Raw genomic sequence first — 17,581 nt, 5'->3', positions numbered from 1 at the left:
GTGTATATATCACACCCCTATAAACCATCAGCTGTGTGCAAACAACCATGTTGTCTAAGTGTTCATACGCTGAACCATCAACATTGGGTGATGTTTGATCAATACTCGTGTACATGACGTCTTTCAAATGCATTGTAGTTCTTTGATCAAACCATCATTATAGTATTGCTTATATTTAAAGCCTATGATGTTTCAGACTTTGTCAGTGGTACAATTGCGAACTTTTTATTTAGATGATCGTCTAGTCCACAAGCACTTTGCTTACAAACAACATCATACAGCTGTACTCATCATATAGTCAGAACTGAAGTGTCACAATCGAGGTCTACTTTAGCAGAGATTTCGTATGGCCATGGAAGGGTTTGGGCACTTCTGTTTACAACTGTGTATCCTTGTTTGGTTTATATGTATAGCAGATGCTTCGTCGACATAATAATAATTCTAAACTCGTCACCTGATTTGGTAGGAGGTTGCTCATGGCAATATGGACCACATTTGAATAATTGACCAATGTCTTTAATAGAGAGTCTACAAGCTCGGTCATGAATTGAAGAAGTCGTGTAATTTCTTTCAAAGACACAGAATTTAATATTATTCATACCCGTAGTAGTCCAAATTTCTGTAGTCGTTAATCCTGTAGACAAAGGATGAAAATGACGCTACTCTCTCCCCCTTAAATGTCGTCACATTGTAAATGTATACCTCCGGTGATAACTCCATTAAAATAATGAGTTCCTTTAGTTTTTCTCGTCAGGATGTATTTTGTCACTGGCATCTTTACAGATATTTTGATGAGGGATGTGATATTCATTTGCACGTCACGTGTAACTCCCAACTAATAGGGTAAGAGCACCCTACACTTGCTGAGCTAAGAGTGGTAAATATTTCCACATGACTGAGATGAGAAACACCAGTCGTACAAAACAACAGAAAGATGAAGCTGTTTGTTTTTAAAAAAAACACGTCACTGTTAAATCATCATTATAACTGAGGACACGTCAAAGCCGTCGTTTTCAAACCATATATTTTGTATTTTTTGAGCAATCAGTGTGATAAATCCTCTATTTGTGATTTCTGTTTTAAAGATTCAGGGATGTTTCAAAACTTTAACTTGCTCATAGAAAGCAAAAACTCTTTCTTATCTTTATCGAAGTTTGAAAGACTTCAGATCAGGTTGTCTGGTGAATAGGTATATACAGGTGACGTGGACTTCCTGATTGGAGTGATACTCACTAAGACATTGCAACTTCGTTATATACAAATCAGTATAATATCTTACATGCTTCATGCTGCATTATCAATATTTTAATTTTCTTTCGTTATCACGTTGTTGCATCACGTTATCAATATTTTGTATTTCATTATCCCCATGTTTCATCGCATTATCAATATTTTGTATTTCATTATCCCCATGTTTCATCGCATTATCAATATTTTTCAATGCAAAGTCCACTTGCTGTATTGCATTATCAAAAGATGGTTTCCTTTGTCACATTATTTAGTTCATTGCATTATCAATAGTTTTATCTGCCCAGACACAATACCGTACCGCATTATCAAATTGTGGTTTTCATTGTCACACAATCGCATCGCCTTAGCAATATTTTGCACCGCATTATTACACATTTGTATCACTATCAAATTGTGTTTTTCATCATTACATTTTTGCACCGCATTATCATTTTTGTTTTAATTGAATTACAACTTTTATCGCATTATTATTTGTTTCATAATGTTAGCATCTTGTAACGGTTGATCACTTTATTGTTGCATTGCACTCTCATTTTGTGGCCTCGCATTATCAATTAGTTTCTTAGAGTTATTATAATGCAGCATGTTATTTGACTGACAGCCTTACTGTTTATGCCCCTGGTGTCGTCGATGTTACATCAAATCTATCGTACACTGAATGCAATCCCCTTCGAACAGCCGGGTTTGATTCCCTCAGTGGGTATTATACGTGATATTGCTGGAATATTGCAAACCCTCTTACACACCGTACCCTCTAACAATGTTCAAGCAACTCTTCTGATGCCGAACGCATGACCTGTATCAGCTGCACGTGCTCTCCTCAAACCCATTGTACTGACGGGACCAACATTCAGTTACATACCAATGTACACACCCTTGGCAACAGGTTCACGAAAGGTTAGGCAGTTACAAACGTCAGTGCTGAATAATGCCAAACAGCGTCTATCACTGAGAAACTAGAATTAGTACCACAGCAACACAATGTGTTAACTATGAAGGACATTCTGATAGTATGTTCTTTATTTCGTTGGAATTATATTTCTACCAAAGGCAGTGACAACTGAACATGTGACTTGTGGTTTTAATGTTATATGAGACAGATTTTGTCATGACTCTAGAGGGAGTGGGTATAAGTTATTACCACATATGTTTATGATATGAAATGGAAACAAATGCCGGATAAACACATTTTTTGTGTGGGAATGTAGTTGTTTATACTCTCTTGTATAACGATGACATAAACAGGGCGAAACTGGATTCGTGTCCATTGTACAGACATTACATGGAAAATAACAAAAGTCTAGGTCATGACCATCTCATGTGACCACCACTGACAGCAAGCACTTTATGCCGTCTTTGCCCACGGTCGAAATTAGAGTATAGATCTCTAGTTGGGGATGTTCGCCCACTCTCTTTTGCTGTTGCAATGTCTAGAGTGCAGTGTGATGCTGTATCTTATAAATCGATCCAACTCGTCTCAGCAGGTGTTTATCGTGTTCTTAGTTAGCTACTGATGGGGTCAGGATAGGACCTTACATGGTGAATCTGTTGGGATACTACTGGTCAGTGTGCGGTCTTGCGTTGTCGTGTTGAATGATGACGTCAGTGCAGTCTAAACATAGAACACCACAATAATGGTCCTAAGGTTTTCCTGGTGCTTTCTGCCAGTGTTAGATGTCTATATCCACGCTGTTACTCTACCACTGCTGCGTCCCTTGGGTAGTTAGTGATGTTACAGCATAATAACCATCGCCTCTATAACTTGCCTCTTGAAGGTAGTTGCACTCTATCTGTTCAGATGCACGACACTTGAAGGTAGTTGCACTCTATCTGTTCAGATGCACGACACTTGAAGGTAGTTGCACTCTGTCTGTTCAGATGCACGACACTTGAAGGTAGTTGCACTCTGTTCAGATGTACGTCGCTTGAAGGTAGTTTCACTCTGTCTGTTCAGATGTACGTCGCTTGAAGGTAGTTGCACTCTGTCTGTTCAGATGTACGTCGCTTGAAGGTAGTTTCACTCTGTCTGTTCAGATGCACGACACTTGAAGGTAGTTGCACTCTGTCTGTTCAGATGTACGTCGTTTGAAGGTAGTTGCACTCTGTTCAGATGTACGTCGCTTGAAGGTAGTTGCACTCTGTCTGTTCAGATGCACGACACTTGAAGGTAGTTGCACTCTGTCTGTTCAGATGCACGACACTTGAAGGTAGTTGCACTCTGTTCAGATGTACGTCGCTTGAAGGTAGTTTCACTCTGTCTGTTCAGATGTACGTCGCTTGAAGGTAGTTTCACTCTGTCTGTTCAGATGTACGTCGCTTGAAGGTAGTTTCACTCTGTCTGTTCAGATGTACGTCGTTTGAAGGTAGTTGCACTCTGTTCAGATGTACGTCGTTTGAAGGTAGTTGCACTCTGTTCAGATGTACGTCGCTTGAAGGTAGTTTCACTCTGTCTGTTCAGATGTACGGCGCCATCTGATCAGAAGTATCATGGGTTCAGCGTAATTTTTGTAGGTTTGCTGATTGAAATTATTCAAACGGCATACGTCACCTATGTTGTTCGTCCTTAATATCCATGGTTCTAAAATTAGGGTTGTATTAGCTTGATAAAGCATTTGGTCTTTGCTTCAAGTACCAAGTTTACCGTGTCTGTACGTCACGTTACTGGAGCGACGATGGCCAATGCGCGTTGATTGCAGGTAACCAACGCTAAGGTTATGAGAAAACGATGTCATTTAGAAAGTGGTCAAATGCAACATATGTCATATTTGGGATTTCACTTTCTTAGTAAAGTACAAATTCTAGTACTTTTTGGGGGGTTGCGTCCTATCCCTCAGAGTCAGGTACCTAATCGCCAGCACACAAAGTCAGCCGCCTAGCCCGCTCAGCCACTTCGTGGAAGTCGTCTCGGAAACACGATTACTGTACACCAGTGTTTAAGTAAGGAAGTAACGATGATTCCAGAGCCACGATTGACATAACCCCGAACGAAGATGTATGATGTTTCTAATCAGAAATGCCGTCACAGCCAGCAGTAATGTTTGTTGACAGATTGACATAACCCCGAACGAAGATGTATGATGTTTCTAATCAGAAATGCTGTCACAGCCAGCAGTAATGTTTGTTGACAGAAGTACGTATCTACAACCACAATCCCTGCTACCTCTGTTTTATAGTCAGTCTAAATAAACTTAGCTCCAGTGTTATTCGTTACACTCCTACACTGGGTCTAACAAAACCTAGGAGGACTCGTCAGACAATGATCCCTCAACTTACGAAAATCAGCATATAACACTGATATTTGACATGCAGTTTTTGGTTTCCTGTTGACATGGTTACCATCTGCTAATATTTCAGCAAGCTGACATCCTTTAGTATTGTGCATCGACCGGAAGCGATCGTAAGGAAAATAGGATTCGGAATCGTTCGGGTATAAACCTTTGTGTGGGATTAAGTTCAAATAGTACGTGCGAATGCCCACTTTCGGGATTTGTTAAGCTGCGCTCTGACTGGTCAATCTCACAGGTTACCTGACGCGACCCAGTGTATGAGTGTAACGAATTTACTGTTTTTATAGTACGACTGTTACCATAGCGGTCATGCTATGAGGCCTTGGATCTCGATGATAGTACGACTGTTACCATAGTGACCATGCTAAGAGGCATTGGATCTCGATGATAGTACGACTGTTACCGTAGTGACCACGCTAAAAGGCCTTGGATTTCGATGATAGTACGACTGTTACCATAGTGACCACGCTAAAAGGCCTTGGATCTCGATGATAGTACGACTGTTACCGTAGTGACCATGCTAAGAGGCCTTGGATCTCGATGATAGTACGACTGTTACCGTAGTAACCATGCTAAGAGGCCTTGGATCTCGATGATAGTACGACTGTTACCGTAGTGACCATGCTAAGAGGCCTTGGATCTCGATGATAGTACGACTGTTACCGTAGTGACCATGCTAAGAGGCCTTGGATCTCGATGATAGTACGACTGTTACCATAGTGACCATGCTAAGAGGCATTGGGTCTCGATGATAGGGCATACAGTCGCCTATGTCCGACGTATGACGGACTCTGTATGACAAGGTCCAGGGCCCAGGCTGTAGTAAGATTGTATTATGACATTACGGACAGCACTTAGATACGTTTGTGCAACCGGGCTATTTCCATTGATTTTTTAAAAATGAATATCCATGAAATAAGTCAAAGAAGAAAAATACTTAATAACTAAAATCATCAAAATCCTCATATGTTAAAAATGGACGAGTCTTATCTACAAAAGGAAGACACATGTCTCCTTGTCGAGGCTATTCCTGAATCTTCTCGAGCACGCATGACCGTTTGTTTCAGTGCATCATTTACCACTGGCTTCGGTTTGTCAATGCCATACTTCAGATGACAAGGCAAGATGAACAGAGATTTATACCCATCCATCTGGCAGAAATATAACTAATTCTCCTCTTGATTCCAACATTATCCCCCATTACGATTGCGTGTTATGTCTCACTTACATCGGTTCTGACGTCATGCTGTGTCTGGTGCTACCAAAGAGAGGGCGTGGTCCGAGGCAGAAATACAGCTGATGTGATTTACACCGGTCCAGACCAGCGTACCTGACACGTGTCTCCGCCATCTTCTCCGTGACATATTAATTATCCTTAACGATTATATGATTTGTCTGCAGCGTGCAATTTATTATGTCGGCTAGATGGCGTGTCGAAACACAACCTGGCGATATTCCATCAGCATTATGTTCTTATGGTAATGTGACATGAAGCATAAAGTCAGGCCTTATCTTCCTCCGAACCAAATAGTACTTGTTTTACAATGATAACACTGTGAACATAAACTCGCATCCTCTGGTGTCTTTTGGTACGACAAAAAGAAGGCTAGAAACACCAACTATACGTTCTTGATCCACCAGACAAACAGGCGGTGGCATATTCATTCAATATTTGCTGATGGTAGGTCTTTTGGCAGGGTAGCCTAGTTCAACTGGGCGGTAGGGTAGCCTAATGGATAAAGCGTGTGCTTGCCACGCCGAATACCGGGGTTCCCTTCCCCACAGGGATACAATGTGTGGAGCCCATTTCTGGTGTCACCCGCCGTAATTTTGCAGAAGTAACTATACTCACGCGATATTTTCAAGGATAAATAGAACTATGGCACTTGAAGTAATCGGCAACAAGGACTTATAGGGGAAGACAAATATATGAATCTGTCCTATTAACCTTGTAACCATGAAATCACGAAAACTACTCAAAGCAAGCATCCTCCGGAAGTCGTTGTTGGTTCCATGTCCGGATCCAATGTTCCCTTCTACTGTTCCGATGCGATTAGTGTCCGCCGTTTTCCATGTGAAGTGTCAATCAGGGCTCATCAATTGATCAATCAGTCAATGAGCTGCAATTTACATACTCACGAGCTACTCAGTTAACAGACGCAGTCAGCAGTTAACAGACGCAGTCAGCAGTTAACAGACGCAGTCAGCAGTTAGCAGACGCAGTCAGCAGTTAGCAGACGCAGTCAGCAGTTAGCAGACGCGGTCAGCAGTTAACAGACGCAGTCAGCAGTTAACAGACGTTGTCAGACAACTGACAGACGCAGTGAGACAGTTATAGGGGCTGTACTCATCATGACTACTTTTACACCGATAACGTCATGAATACATCTGAGTCGCTTCAGCTTACATCCACCCGTGCATGAAATAAGCACTACCTTGTATTTTAAACTATTTTTCTGAAATAGAATACTAAACTCTTTTCGAAAAATAACCTTAACATTTCATAGGGCAAGCATTTAACATAAACGGAAGCGAAAATGAAAACATTAAAATTATCATGTACTTTAAAAAGGATAAGTGCATGTATTCAACATATTACCATGTTTTGAAAAGTGACGATAATAAATGATTGTTATGTGGCCTATAAATTTGTTATTTTGTTGTGAATGGATGGAAGTTTGGAAATTAAGATTTCGGAAACGTTACAGTCAGTCTGAAAAAGTAAAATTTTAAAATGCAGCAAAAGTTGTTTTACAAACAAAACAAATAGATTTTAGCTGTAGTTACCGATATCAGGCAATGAATCGTCTTTATTCAATGCAATAAACTCCAAATTATATAAGATTTATTCCGAACGTTAACGTGGACCTTTTTCAGTTTCTTTTTGTCAGCAATTTAAATTGCTGGAAAAAATCTAAATATTGAACATTGGGGTTCTTCCTGATTACGCATAATTAAAGCTTACTTGATGTGTAACTGTCATCTTGATATATACACTTCATATATACTTCACCACGAACAGAAAAGGTTATGGTATTTGTAAAACTGTCAGTAGACAGAGCTTCTTTAACTGTAGCTTGATTAAACTGACGGCTATACCCTAACGTTTCTATAACATCTTATTTTCAAAAATGGTGGTGCCTAATTAACGCGCGTGTGTATACATATTCAAATGTATTGTGACACACAATCGTCAATTAGACTCGTTGTCAAACCCAGAGAAACAAATGTCACAAATCATGGAACCGAGCAACAGTCCATAAGAACAGAAAAACCTGCCATATCGAAATGGGTCCCAACACAAGAAGGGTTCACAAGGATGTTCTCACGGTGAGGGTTAAGTGTCTTCACCCTGTGTAAACCTTACGTAAGCCTGGCACCGTCGCCTAATTGAGACCACAACATGTCGATGTACATCCTGGATAAGGAAGGATATCGTGTAGACTCGAGTTGCGAGCTTTCTGGCTTTTTCGTGGTCAAACGTCACAGCAGGACCGTATTGTTGCCATGTCGGTAAAGCAGTCATATGCAAAATTTGTCTCCGTATCTTGCAGCCTTCCGGTTGTTCTTAGTGACTGTCATTTGCGTCCTTGATGCTGCTATTGCGCCACTAAACATAACACCTCCACCTTCGACACGATCTCCTTCCAGAGCTAATGGTCTGTAACTCTTCAACTGTGCGTCTGTAGACACCTGTGCTGTCATTACCTCCTTGAAGAAGAAAACGTGAATCATCGATGATTGCCATGTATGGTACGGGCTGTTTTGCAGATGCACATCTGTTGCCACGTATATCAGATATGTAGGGGTTTCCGGCTGAAACCTGTGTCGAAGGTGCATGGTTCAAGGCCATCGTTCTGAAGTGGGAGCGTTGCTAGTGAGCGCGCCGATGTGCAGCTCAATGCCTTAGTTACGTTGCCGAAAACCCCGCAATGAGTACCAATGATGTTTCTATGCTTGTTGAACCGACCAGCCGCGTTATGATGCGATATATGAGACAAAGACGTATCTGTAACTCTCCACCTGTAATTTCCTCGAGGTGTGAACGTTTTCTTCCTTAACTATGGCTTAGCAACTTGAGTAGAAATGATCAGCGTCTGGTTGTCTGGCATTTAACATCAACCTCGGTTGCCTTTGTTCTCGAATATGTGATATATTTCGCAAATTCAAGTCTCAACTACGTGGTTACGTTTCGTGGAACCGTTCTAACACACATTTTCCTCGGTTCAGGTCACAAAATTCATTTACAAGATATCCAGTGATTGAAAACAAAACATTGTCGGTGTTAGTTTTTGCTATGAGTATATCTTTGATGTATGTTATTTCACAGCGTCTATTCAGGTTAAGGGCGTCTGGCCACGTGATGCTGTATATTATTGAACAAGCTGAATGAGACATGCGGATACGAGAGACGGCGTGTCTATACAGATACAGAAACCTCCCAGCAGTTCACAAAGTTTCAATGAACTAACGTCAAAAATATTCTTTTGCACATCGTCAGTAACACATATGATTGTTTTTAACGGTTCGGATGAACATTTGCAAATAGCAAGTGTAAGATACATTTATTTAACTTTCAAACAATGGTGATAATGATGACAATATATTACTTATATATACTTACTTACGATGGCTTATAATTAATGTAACAGAGAGTGGTGGGGTAGCCTAGTGGTTAAAGTGTTCGCTCGTCACACCAAAGGTGCGGGTTCGATTCCCCTCATGGGTAAAATGTGTGAAGCTTAGTGCTACTGCTGGAGCATTGCTGGAATCGGCGATGGTGAGTGAGTTGTGTTTAACGCTGCCGTGACCAGTATCCCAGTTATATCACGGCGTTTCGGCTTAATGGAAGGGGTGGTGGGGTAGCTTAGTGGATAAAAACGTTCGCTAGTCATGTCTGAGACCACGGGTTCGATGTGTGAAGCCCATTTCTGGCTTAACTGCTTAAAGGTCACATGCAACGTAAAACACAACTTTTCAGATTCTGGTACCTCTCGGTGTGCACTTACCGAAACAAATAATAAAAAAATGCCAATTCAACCTATAAAGTTGAAAAAAAACGCGATGAAAAAAAAGCCCGCGAAATCGGAGTTCAAACGTTTCACTAAATTCCCCCCAGCGCTGGGGGGAAAACTGGTTTCAACAGCTGCGCTGCGTCCATAATGCATGCGCAGTGAATAGGCTCGCGGAGCTTGAAACAACATGCATGCCCAGCGTCTGAGGGCGTGAGCAGTAGTCTAGTTTTTTGTGTGTACACAAACAAGTAAATAATATACTTGTTACGTAAAAACAACTTGTTGATTGTGGTAAGCAGTCTCTGTCACAGAGAAAGCTCAGTGTCTGGTTTATTCACACCTGCCTGTCTGCTAAAGACAACATGCAATACACAGCTTCAATCACTGACCACGTGCAATTTAAACTTAACACCTATCAGACTATACGACATAAAGAAAATATGTTGATTTATGACTCGTGCACCCGAGTCCCATGTCTGCCACATTATGTAATTAGGCACGTGTGATACACATGACATGTTTTTATGTCTGGGGGTTGTAAACATACTACATTCATTTTTTTTTCGGATGACTGTATCTGACGGAAACTGGTGCAAACTCTTGTCAGTTTTAAGTCCTGCTTTGTACTTGGACGAATGACAGATTCCAGCCACCCATTAGTTTACCATCTTTACAGACATGATTTTTGATTGGATCGAACGCAAATTCAGAGAACAGATATTTTCCAAACCCAACATCTCTATATACATTCTTCATGGATAAGGACTTCTTTTAGTGTATATAATTTTGTTTGACAACAGTATACGAATCCATATTGAAACGACGCATCAAGTACACAAAAAGAAGTTGTTATCCGTAAAGAATCTTACTTTCTTGTGACTGGCTATACTTCTAAAATGCCCATCAAACAGATCATCTTTCTGTACACACAATGAACCCTCGGCATAGCAGCAAATGAAACAGCCAATCGGAAGCCGTCGTTACACTTGAGTGCATATCCACCCGCTATGACTGGGTTCGGTCTCCCGAGGGCTTCGTTTCGGGGGAAGTAAGCCCAAGTACAAAATACTGCACTTTTGAATCGCGATTGTACGCTTATAATTGTGTTTATTTGTTTTTTTAAAAGCAGCAATGTATATTATATGTCATGAATAAGTGATAAATGTGTTTTAATTATGTTTCATTTTTTTGGTTGCATGTGACCTTTAAGAACTGATAAAAGCGTCTTAAAAGTAAATTTCCCCCCACCTACTTAATGTTGGAGGAGTATATACGATCTGAAGTAGGGTGGGCCGGCTTCGGGTGGGCTCAAGGTGTACAGATCCTTGAAGAAAAGGGAGATGCGAATGGTCATCGGTGTTATGGGTTTATCGATGAGTGTTGGTTGGTTTACACCGTTGCTGATTATGAAATTTTGTTTTGCAGTGGGCGTGGCCCTTATGGCACACGTGATAGGAGGATGGACGTGCCCAACACAGGCTGTAAATGACGTGTTGATATGTCTGTCAAACTTAACCAGTGGCATCCATGAAGAAGGAAAGAAGCTTGGAGAGGACTCCCACATCATCAAACAGCACTGCAAGTAGGTGTCCACTTTGTGCTTTAGGGCCCAGTATAATTACTTCGAGGTTTACGGAAATGAAAATATATCTAAGACATAGCTGAGCTTACACGTGGTTCTGAGTTCAGTGCAGTTTAAATGTGCAAGAAGCGGCAAGTTGGGTTGAGGCAACTCCAGTGCATTAAATGAAGATGACTCCTGTCAGTTGAATCCCACTCGAACAAATTGTCTTCAACTTCCGAATTGGATTGGAACAAATAACACTGTTTCCACGGCAACCATTACGAAAATGTGAATTGTAAGCCCTATATTTGCCACAATTTAAGTGGATCACCGGCAGGAGCTCCTGGTCAGGCTCGCTGACTTGGTTAAGACATCGTATCTCATTTGCGGAGATCGATGCTCATGATGTTGATCACTGGACTGTCTGAATCAGGTCGATTCTTTACAGACCCCGCCATGCAACTGGAGTATTGCTGACGGTGGCGTAAAACTACACTCACTCACTCATTAGTTTCTCAAATAATCATCAGCAAGCCGCATCATGTTATTAATACCCAAGTAAAGAACTTTCTAAGAAAGTCACTGCATTTGAATGAAGAGAAAAATTGTGTTAATAAACGAGTACAAGTGTAAATATGCTGTATATTACAACATTCGAGAACAGAGTACTTTTCTAGTTTGTATGCAACATTTTCATCGTGGAGTAAACCTGATACAGTTACTACATGTAGCTTTGTAATGAGAGCCTATCAACAGCCTCATCACGCTGTCGAAATGTCAACAGTGTTCAAGGATCGGAGTGATCACTTCCATCAAGCTGTTAGGCCACACCTTTTCTTTGGCTGACTGACTGTAGTGTCCTTAGTTATATGTAAAGTGACATAACTGCATCTTTTAGAAATATTGTAGCATTGATCGAACCCCCACTGCATTTCATTTTGTGTCAACTGTTCATTTCAATATTTTTGAGTCGCTCGATTCGTAAACCAAATTTGAAAAGGTCTGGCCGTACAAGTTGCACAAACACCCCTATGTCATCGCGATCCTGCAACAATTTCAACGACACGTGCGTCTACTTGAATAACGCCACACCAACGTCGACAATAATCGTAATATGGTAAGGTAAATCGGGATAAATGGGTAAGGATAAACACGCGATCTTTATCGAACAGTCGGTGATTGAGTGATGTTGTGTCAGTAATCCTTCGGCTTAGAGACTCGAGGATTCCGAAATGGTTTATGTTGTCACTCGTGTCAACTATTTACGAGAACTAAGAAACATCGTTTTCCTTTATGAGAAAACATGCTACGCATTGTGTATACGATATGACATAGCATATATGTGAGCTGGCATATATATGTGACCCATTCGACCCCATAAGATCATCGATATCCATGAACATCGAGGTGGGACGTGATTCGAAAGGGCTCCACACAATGGGGACTCGAATATGGGGAACTGAACCTTCTGTGGCGTGACAGGATAACGCTTTGAAACCTGGGTCAGCCCACTAAGTACACGTGTGAGACACGACACGGACACACTTTCTGACAACATGATTGCTTTCGACAGTGGATTGTCTTGTCCAGATTCGGTTATAAGTTAACAGACCGCTGCAATATACTTGAAGTGAGTGTTACATTATACCGTTAACAGACAAAAATGTTGATTGCTTGCAGTTCAGCGCATTAATTCGGACAGTTTAAACCCATTAGAGTAGCTTTGAAATCCGAACCGTGTCTAACTTAAGTTCTTATAATTTTCTGACCGAAAGAACCTTGATGATTTGGATAATAGGCCCAAACAATCGCCACGAGAAGAAGATCCGGACGGAGAAGTCACTTTTCCTGAGAATATTCCTTGATGTATCCGTGGTTTCTTTCTTTTCTGGCGTTGTAGAAGTTGAAAGGATCAAATATGAGGGCAATTTCTATGGATAAACCTCTTTATTCTGGATAGGCGACGTTTCGACATGTATTCTGATGTCTTGCTTGATAACGACATTATAATCTATGTCGCAAAAAAATAAAGAAGTTGTACCCCGTTTACCCGGACCCCACATAACCGGAAACACCATCTTCCGCACCATTTTTATGTGAAACGGAACTTACTTTTATTAATTGTACTCGTTTAACCGGATCCCGCGCTTCCGGACCCCGACGGCGAATTTTCAAACCATTCCCATAGATTTCCATTCAAAAAATATATATCCATAACACGTGTCCTCATTTTTTTTGTATCCGTGGTATGTTGATGTGTTTTTACTCCAGGCCTGTCATGTCTGGACTTCAGTCTATTTCACTATTTACACCCAGCTGTCTCAACTCATTCTCTTACAAATATATTTCCCATCCTCTACATCTATCTGCTTCAGGACAGGCGAGTTCAGGTCGGCTATCGCGTGTGTTGAGCGAATCTTTCATGACTGCCGCCATAGGAAGGACCTTCTGTTTCTCCTGAAGCAGCTTGCAGACCCTGACAGCATCAGGAAGGCCTTCCGTGAGCTGTGTGCCAACCTGGACTGTACGTAGCACACTGAAATACCATATATTTTAATATTAATGCATGTGTGATAGAAACGCATGTTGTGATGTTAATTAGTTGTCCATAGGAATATGACGCTTGGGTAAGGACTTGCAGCTAACCGAGAGTAATGTCCGACCAAACGCCACAGCCGAGGACATCGCCTTTATAAATCTCAACGAGATTGTTTTTATGGATTTTATCTCTTGACGGTCTCCCTGTTTGTGATGGTTTAAAAAAACAGCAGCTGCTCATGTGAGTAACTATAACATTTTAACGATCCACCCCCTCAGAAAAATTGTTGTCTGTGCACGTAATTGTTATAATTCTACTGGCGTGACGACTGGTCTCACATACACAACAAATATCCAAAGCGGTGACAGGTTGACAACAGTTGTATCTGGTCTCTTTTTATGAACGGCTTCATCGACACGGTCATTTTGAAAGGCCGCAGACCACGTAAAATAGTTTAGAGTTATCGCCCTTGCATTACAATCAGCTATTCTCGGATAAGTTCCTGCACTTGACAGTTCAGATCCGAGATGAGCGTTTGCGTTCGATTCGAACACTCGTCTGAACTCGTGTTGACCAGCATTTAAACCAAAGCGATTGCGGCTGTCGAATGTCAGCTGTCTCCAGTACGCAGCCTCGAAGCAACGACATTCTTAAACAGAATTAGCTTAATTTGTTGGCACTGTCTTGGAGCACTGATAGTTGACGATGTATGTGTATATGTAGTGAAACTGCTCCTTGTGTGTTGATATATTGCTTTAGTCGATATCTGATGACGACGAAGTTCAAACCTAAAGTCAACCGGAATTCGGTCTGTTAGATGTGAAAACGTGCTATAAATAGTAATTCTATTCTAAAAGTAACTAATTTTACAAATTTATACAAATCAGCAAGGAGGTATAACTTTGGCAGTAAAATATTCTGTGGCAGTACAAATTCATCTGGAATACCGAGCATGAGAAGCAATTGTAGCCATACCATAAGACAATGGTGGTTATATTGTGCTGGACATTTCTACTCTAAGGCAGATGTTGCTAGAATATTCTGTGGGTCAGAGAGTGGTGGAAGTCTCCAGTACTCAAATACACTTACAACATTGCCTCTAACTGACTGTAGATAACAGATAACAGATAAAGTACAGAACCACGTGTAACACTTCCTCATAAAAATATGTTGAGGCACAAAGTCAGACGTACTTTAAATCAGCAGTGCAAATTTTGATGACTTTCATCCCCGATGTTCTACGACACATTGTAAACTTTCTTCTTTTCTTGTTTGAATGCATGAAAAATAAGATCCCCAATGGCCAGTCATTAAAACAATTAAATGGATGTTCACTTCCCTGTTGGGAGGGCTGACAAATATACATGACTCTTGTGTGTTCAGATGTTCAGGCCATATTTGGGTATTTTATAGTTGCATGTTACGTTGTTTGTGGATAAGTTGTCCTTGAAAAAAATAACCTGCGCACGTATTCCACTAAAACGCTCTAAAGATTCACCCCCTCACAAAACTGCAATCGATGCACGCAATTGTATTGCGACAAATGTAAGTAGAAACGGCTGGCGAGTCGATTGGTGCCATAGTTGAAATTTTCGAAAAAGAGAGGGCCCAATGACTGTCCCCTTCCCTGTTTTGAGTATTTGCAATATACTTCTTCAATGACATGTTGTGTGTTTTTGAAGCCGATCTGAGTTACAGGTGGCAATCGGAACATTTCAGGATCGTGGCTGTCTTGACGATGTAGATAAACATAAAATAACTGATGGTCAGTACAATTCTGGACAGGTCATGCATCTTTCTCAGGAATCAGTACAAATGGTACAAATGACAGTACGAATATACAATATAAGGAAAACAGTTAATACAGTAGAAGAATTTCACTTAAACGCCATGAGAGAAAATGCCGAATCTGTGTGGCAGAGTCAGTGGGCATATAAACAGAGAGGCACAAACTCGGTATCGGTAACACGGGTGTCGTGTACAATATTTATTTATGCTGATGTCACTCACCTGAATTGGGCATGTCATTCGTTTTGAAAATGTCGTGACACTGTACTCAAGTGCTTAAAAATCCACAAGGAAAATGTCCTAGAAAGAACAGAAGTAAGTCGAAGGAATACATGAACGGGAAGAAAATCATTGCGATTTCGCCGAGACGCCAAGATTATGAAAGCCACGAGATCCGTGCAAATATACTGGACAGCAAAAGAATCGCAAGTTTCCAAAAAAGGAAATCCCATAAAAGCAAGCGTTCATGTATGCCTTCTTCTTCTGTGTTTCTTTTGATGTTCAGTATACTTGCACGGCTCTCATGGCGGGCGGGAATTACCAGAATTTGTATCAACTGAAATGTAACACATATTACATTGAATCTTCTAGGATTATTTTGTTATCCATTTGTTAAAGTGATTCACAAAGCCCGTTACCAAGGCGACCAGTTGTCGGACTTCCGGTTGGGGGGGGGGGGGGGGGGGACTTCGATGGCTGAGTGGGTCGGATTGTCCCGTTTTTCACATTTACTGTTGACGTAAGCATTTACAGTACTTAAATCCGTAAAGTTTTTTCTTTTTTTTTGGTCAAAATCTTCTTCTTTAGCGAAATGATCCGTGCTATAAGAAAAGTAACGAGTACAATGCTCTGATTGCGTAAAGTTTCTTTGGTTCTAATCTGATGGAGTGAGGTATTATTTGGATCCGAAACCTTCACGTTGAGGCCTTAAGATGAAAGTATTCCTTTGATGACGGGAAGGGTGGATCATGTACGAGGGTTCATTTATTACATATTGAGTTACAGTAGCCATTACCCCTGTTTTGGAAAAAGATAAACCAATATTAATCCAATCAAGATCAGGGTTACATCTGGTGGCCACCAACCAATATTTGTCGTAAGACATGTAGACAAGTAACAGGATCAGCGTCGCCATCTTGGCTGGCGCACGTCATCGGGTCTAAATTGAGTAGATCCATGCTCATGCAGCCAATCACTGAATCGTCTGGTCCAGTCTCGAATATTTACTAACGTCCGTTATAGAGCACGAAAATGTGCTGACCACAGCGTTTAACTGATAAACAAACTGATAAACTAACAGAGTTAACCCCTGCACTCTCAGATAAAATATAAAATGGCTGCCAGATGGAGAAAGAAAACAGCCGTGTTATAACACACTGGAACACGCTTGACAGAGCCTTCAGTGTATGCTTTCTATTTTGTGCATGTAAAACGAGAAGGTTAAAAATAACATACCGTAGATGACCGAGACCTCATCAAAGTTGCGATATTGATTCTGAAGTATTCTTGTCAACGATTAAACGTTGGATGCCCACAAAGCATATATACTGAGGATATATACTGAGACACCTAGTTACTGATATCACATCGTGCTGTCGTTGGTTTAAACAGAATCCATGTCATTCGGATTTCCGGCCACATGCAACCACATGCCGTTGATACTTTTAAGCACTGAGACTGCTGAACCCATTGACGTGTACATAAAGAGAGATGACGTGTACACATACATAGATGACATATACACATGCAGAGATGGCGTGTACACATACAGAGATAATGTGTACACAAAGAGAGATGACATGTACACACGTAGACATTACGTATACACATACGTAGATGGTGTGTACACATACAGAGATAACGTGTACACAAAGAGAGATTATTACAGGATATTTATATAGCACACATATCCATGCATCTAGTGTTTCTTCAAGGCGCTGGTATATGGTTCCCTCGATCATTGGATGTCAGTCTCAACGTCACATTGCATTATCAATCTCAACTCCGTGGGGAGTATAGAACTCTTCCTGCCACTAGACGCATCGAGTTTTGTTGTGGCACTCTCATCCTAACGAGGTACCCAATTCACAGCTCGGTGGACTGGGACACAGTACTTAGGTTACTGCACGCTGCTGTA

At 41.0% G+C, this 17,581-nt stretch overlaps 1 protein-coding gene across 2 annotated transcripts in view; it reads left to right on the top strand.

Annotated features, from left to right (window-relative positions):
• Nucleotides 1–17,581, top strand: part of LOC137296757 (uncharacterized) — a 100,334-nt gene that overhangs the window by 80,840 nt on the left and 1,913 nt on the right. For both annotated transcript variants that reach the window (XM_067828601.1, XM_067828600.1), the window contains exons 2-3: nucleotides 10,979–11,135; nucleotides 13,493–13,641. In XM_067828601.1, coding sequence (XP_067684702.1) covers nucleotides 10,979–11,135; nucleotides 13,493–13,641 — 306 coding nt within the window. The remainder of the gene's footprint in view (nucleotides 1–10,978; nucleotides 11,136–13,492; nucleotides 13,642–17,581) is intronic.

This window comes from Haliotis asinina, chromosome 9, assembly GCF_037392515.1.
Source record: "Haliotis asinina isolate JCU_RB_2024 chromosome 9, JCU_Hal_asi_v2, whole genome shotgun sequence".
Classification (NCBI taxonomy): Eukaryota; Metazoa; Mollusca; class Gastropoda; order Lepetellida; family Haliotidae; genus Haliotis; species Haliotis asinina.
The sequence above is the reverse complement of the archived record's forward strand: the minus strand, read 5'-3'. Positions and strand labels throughout refer to the sequence as shown.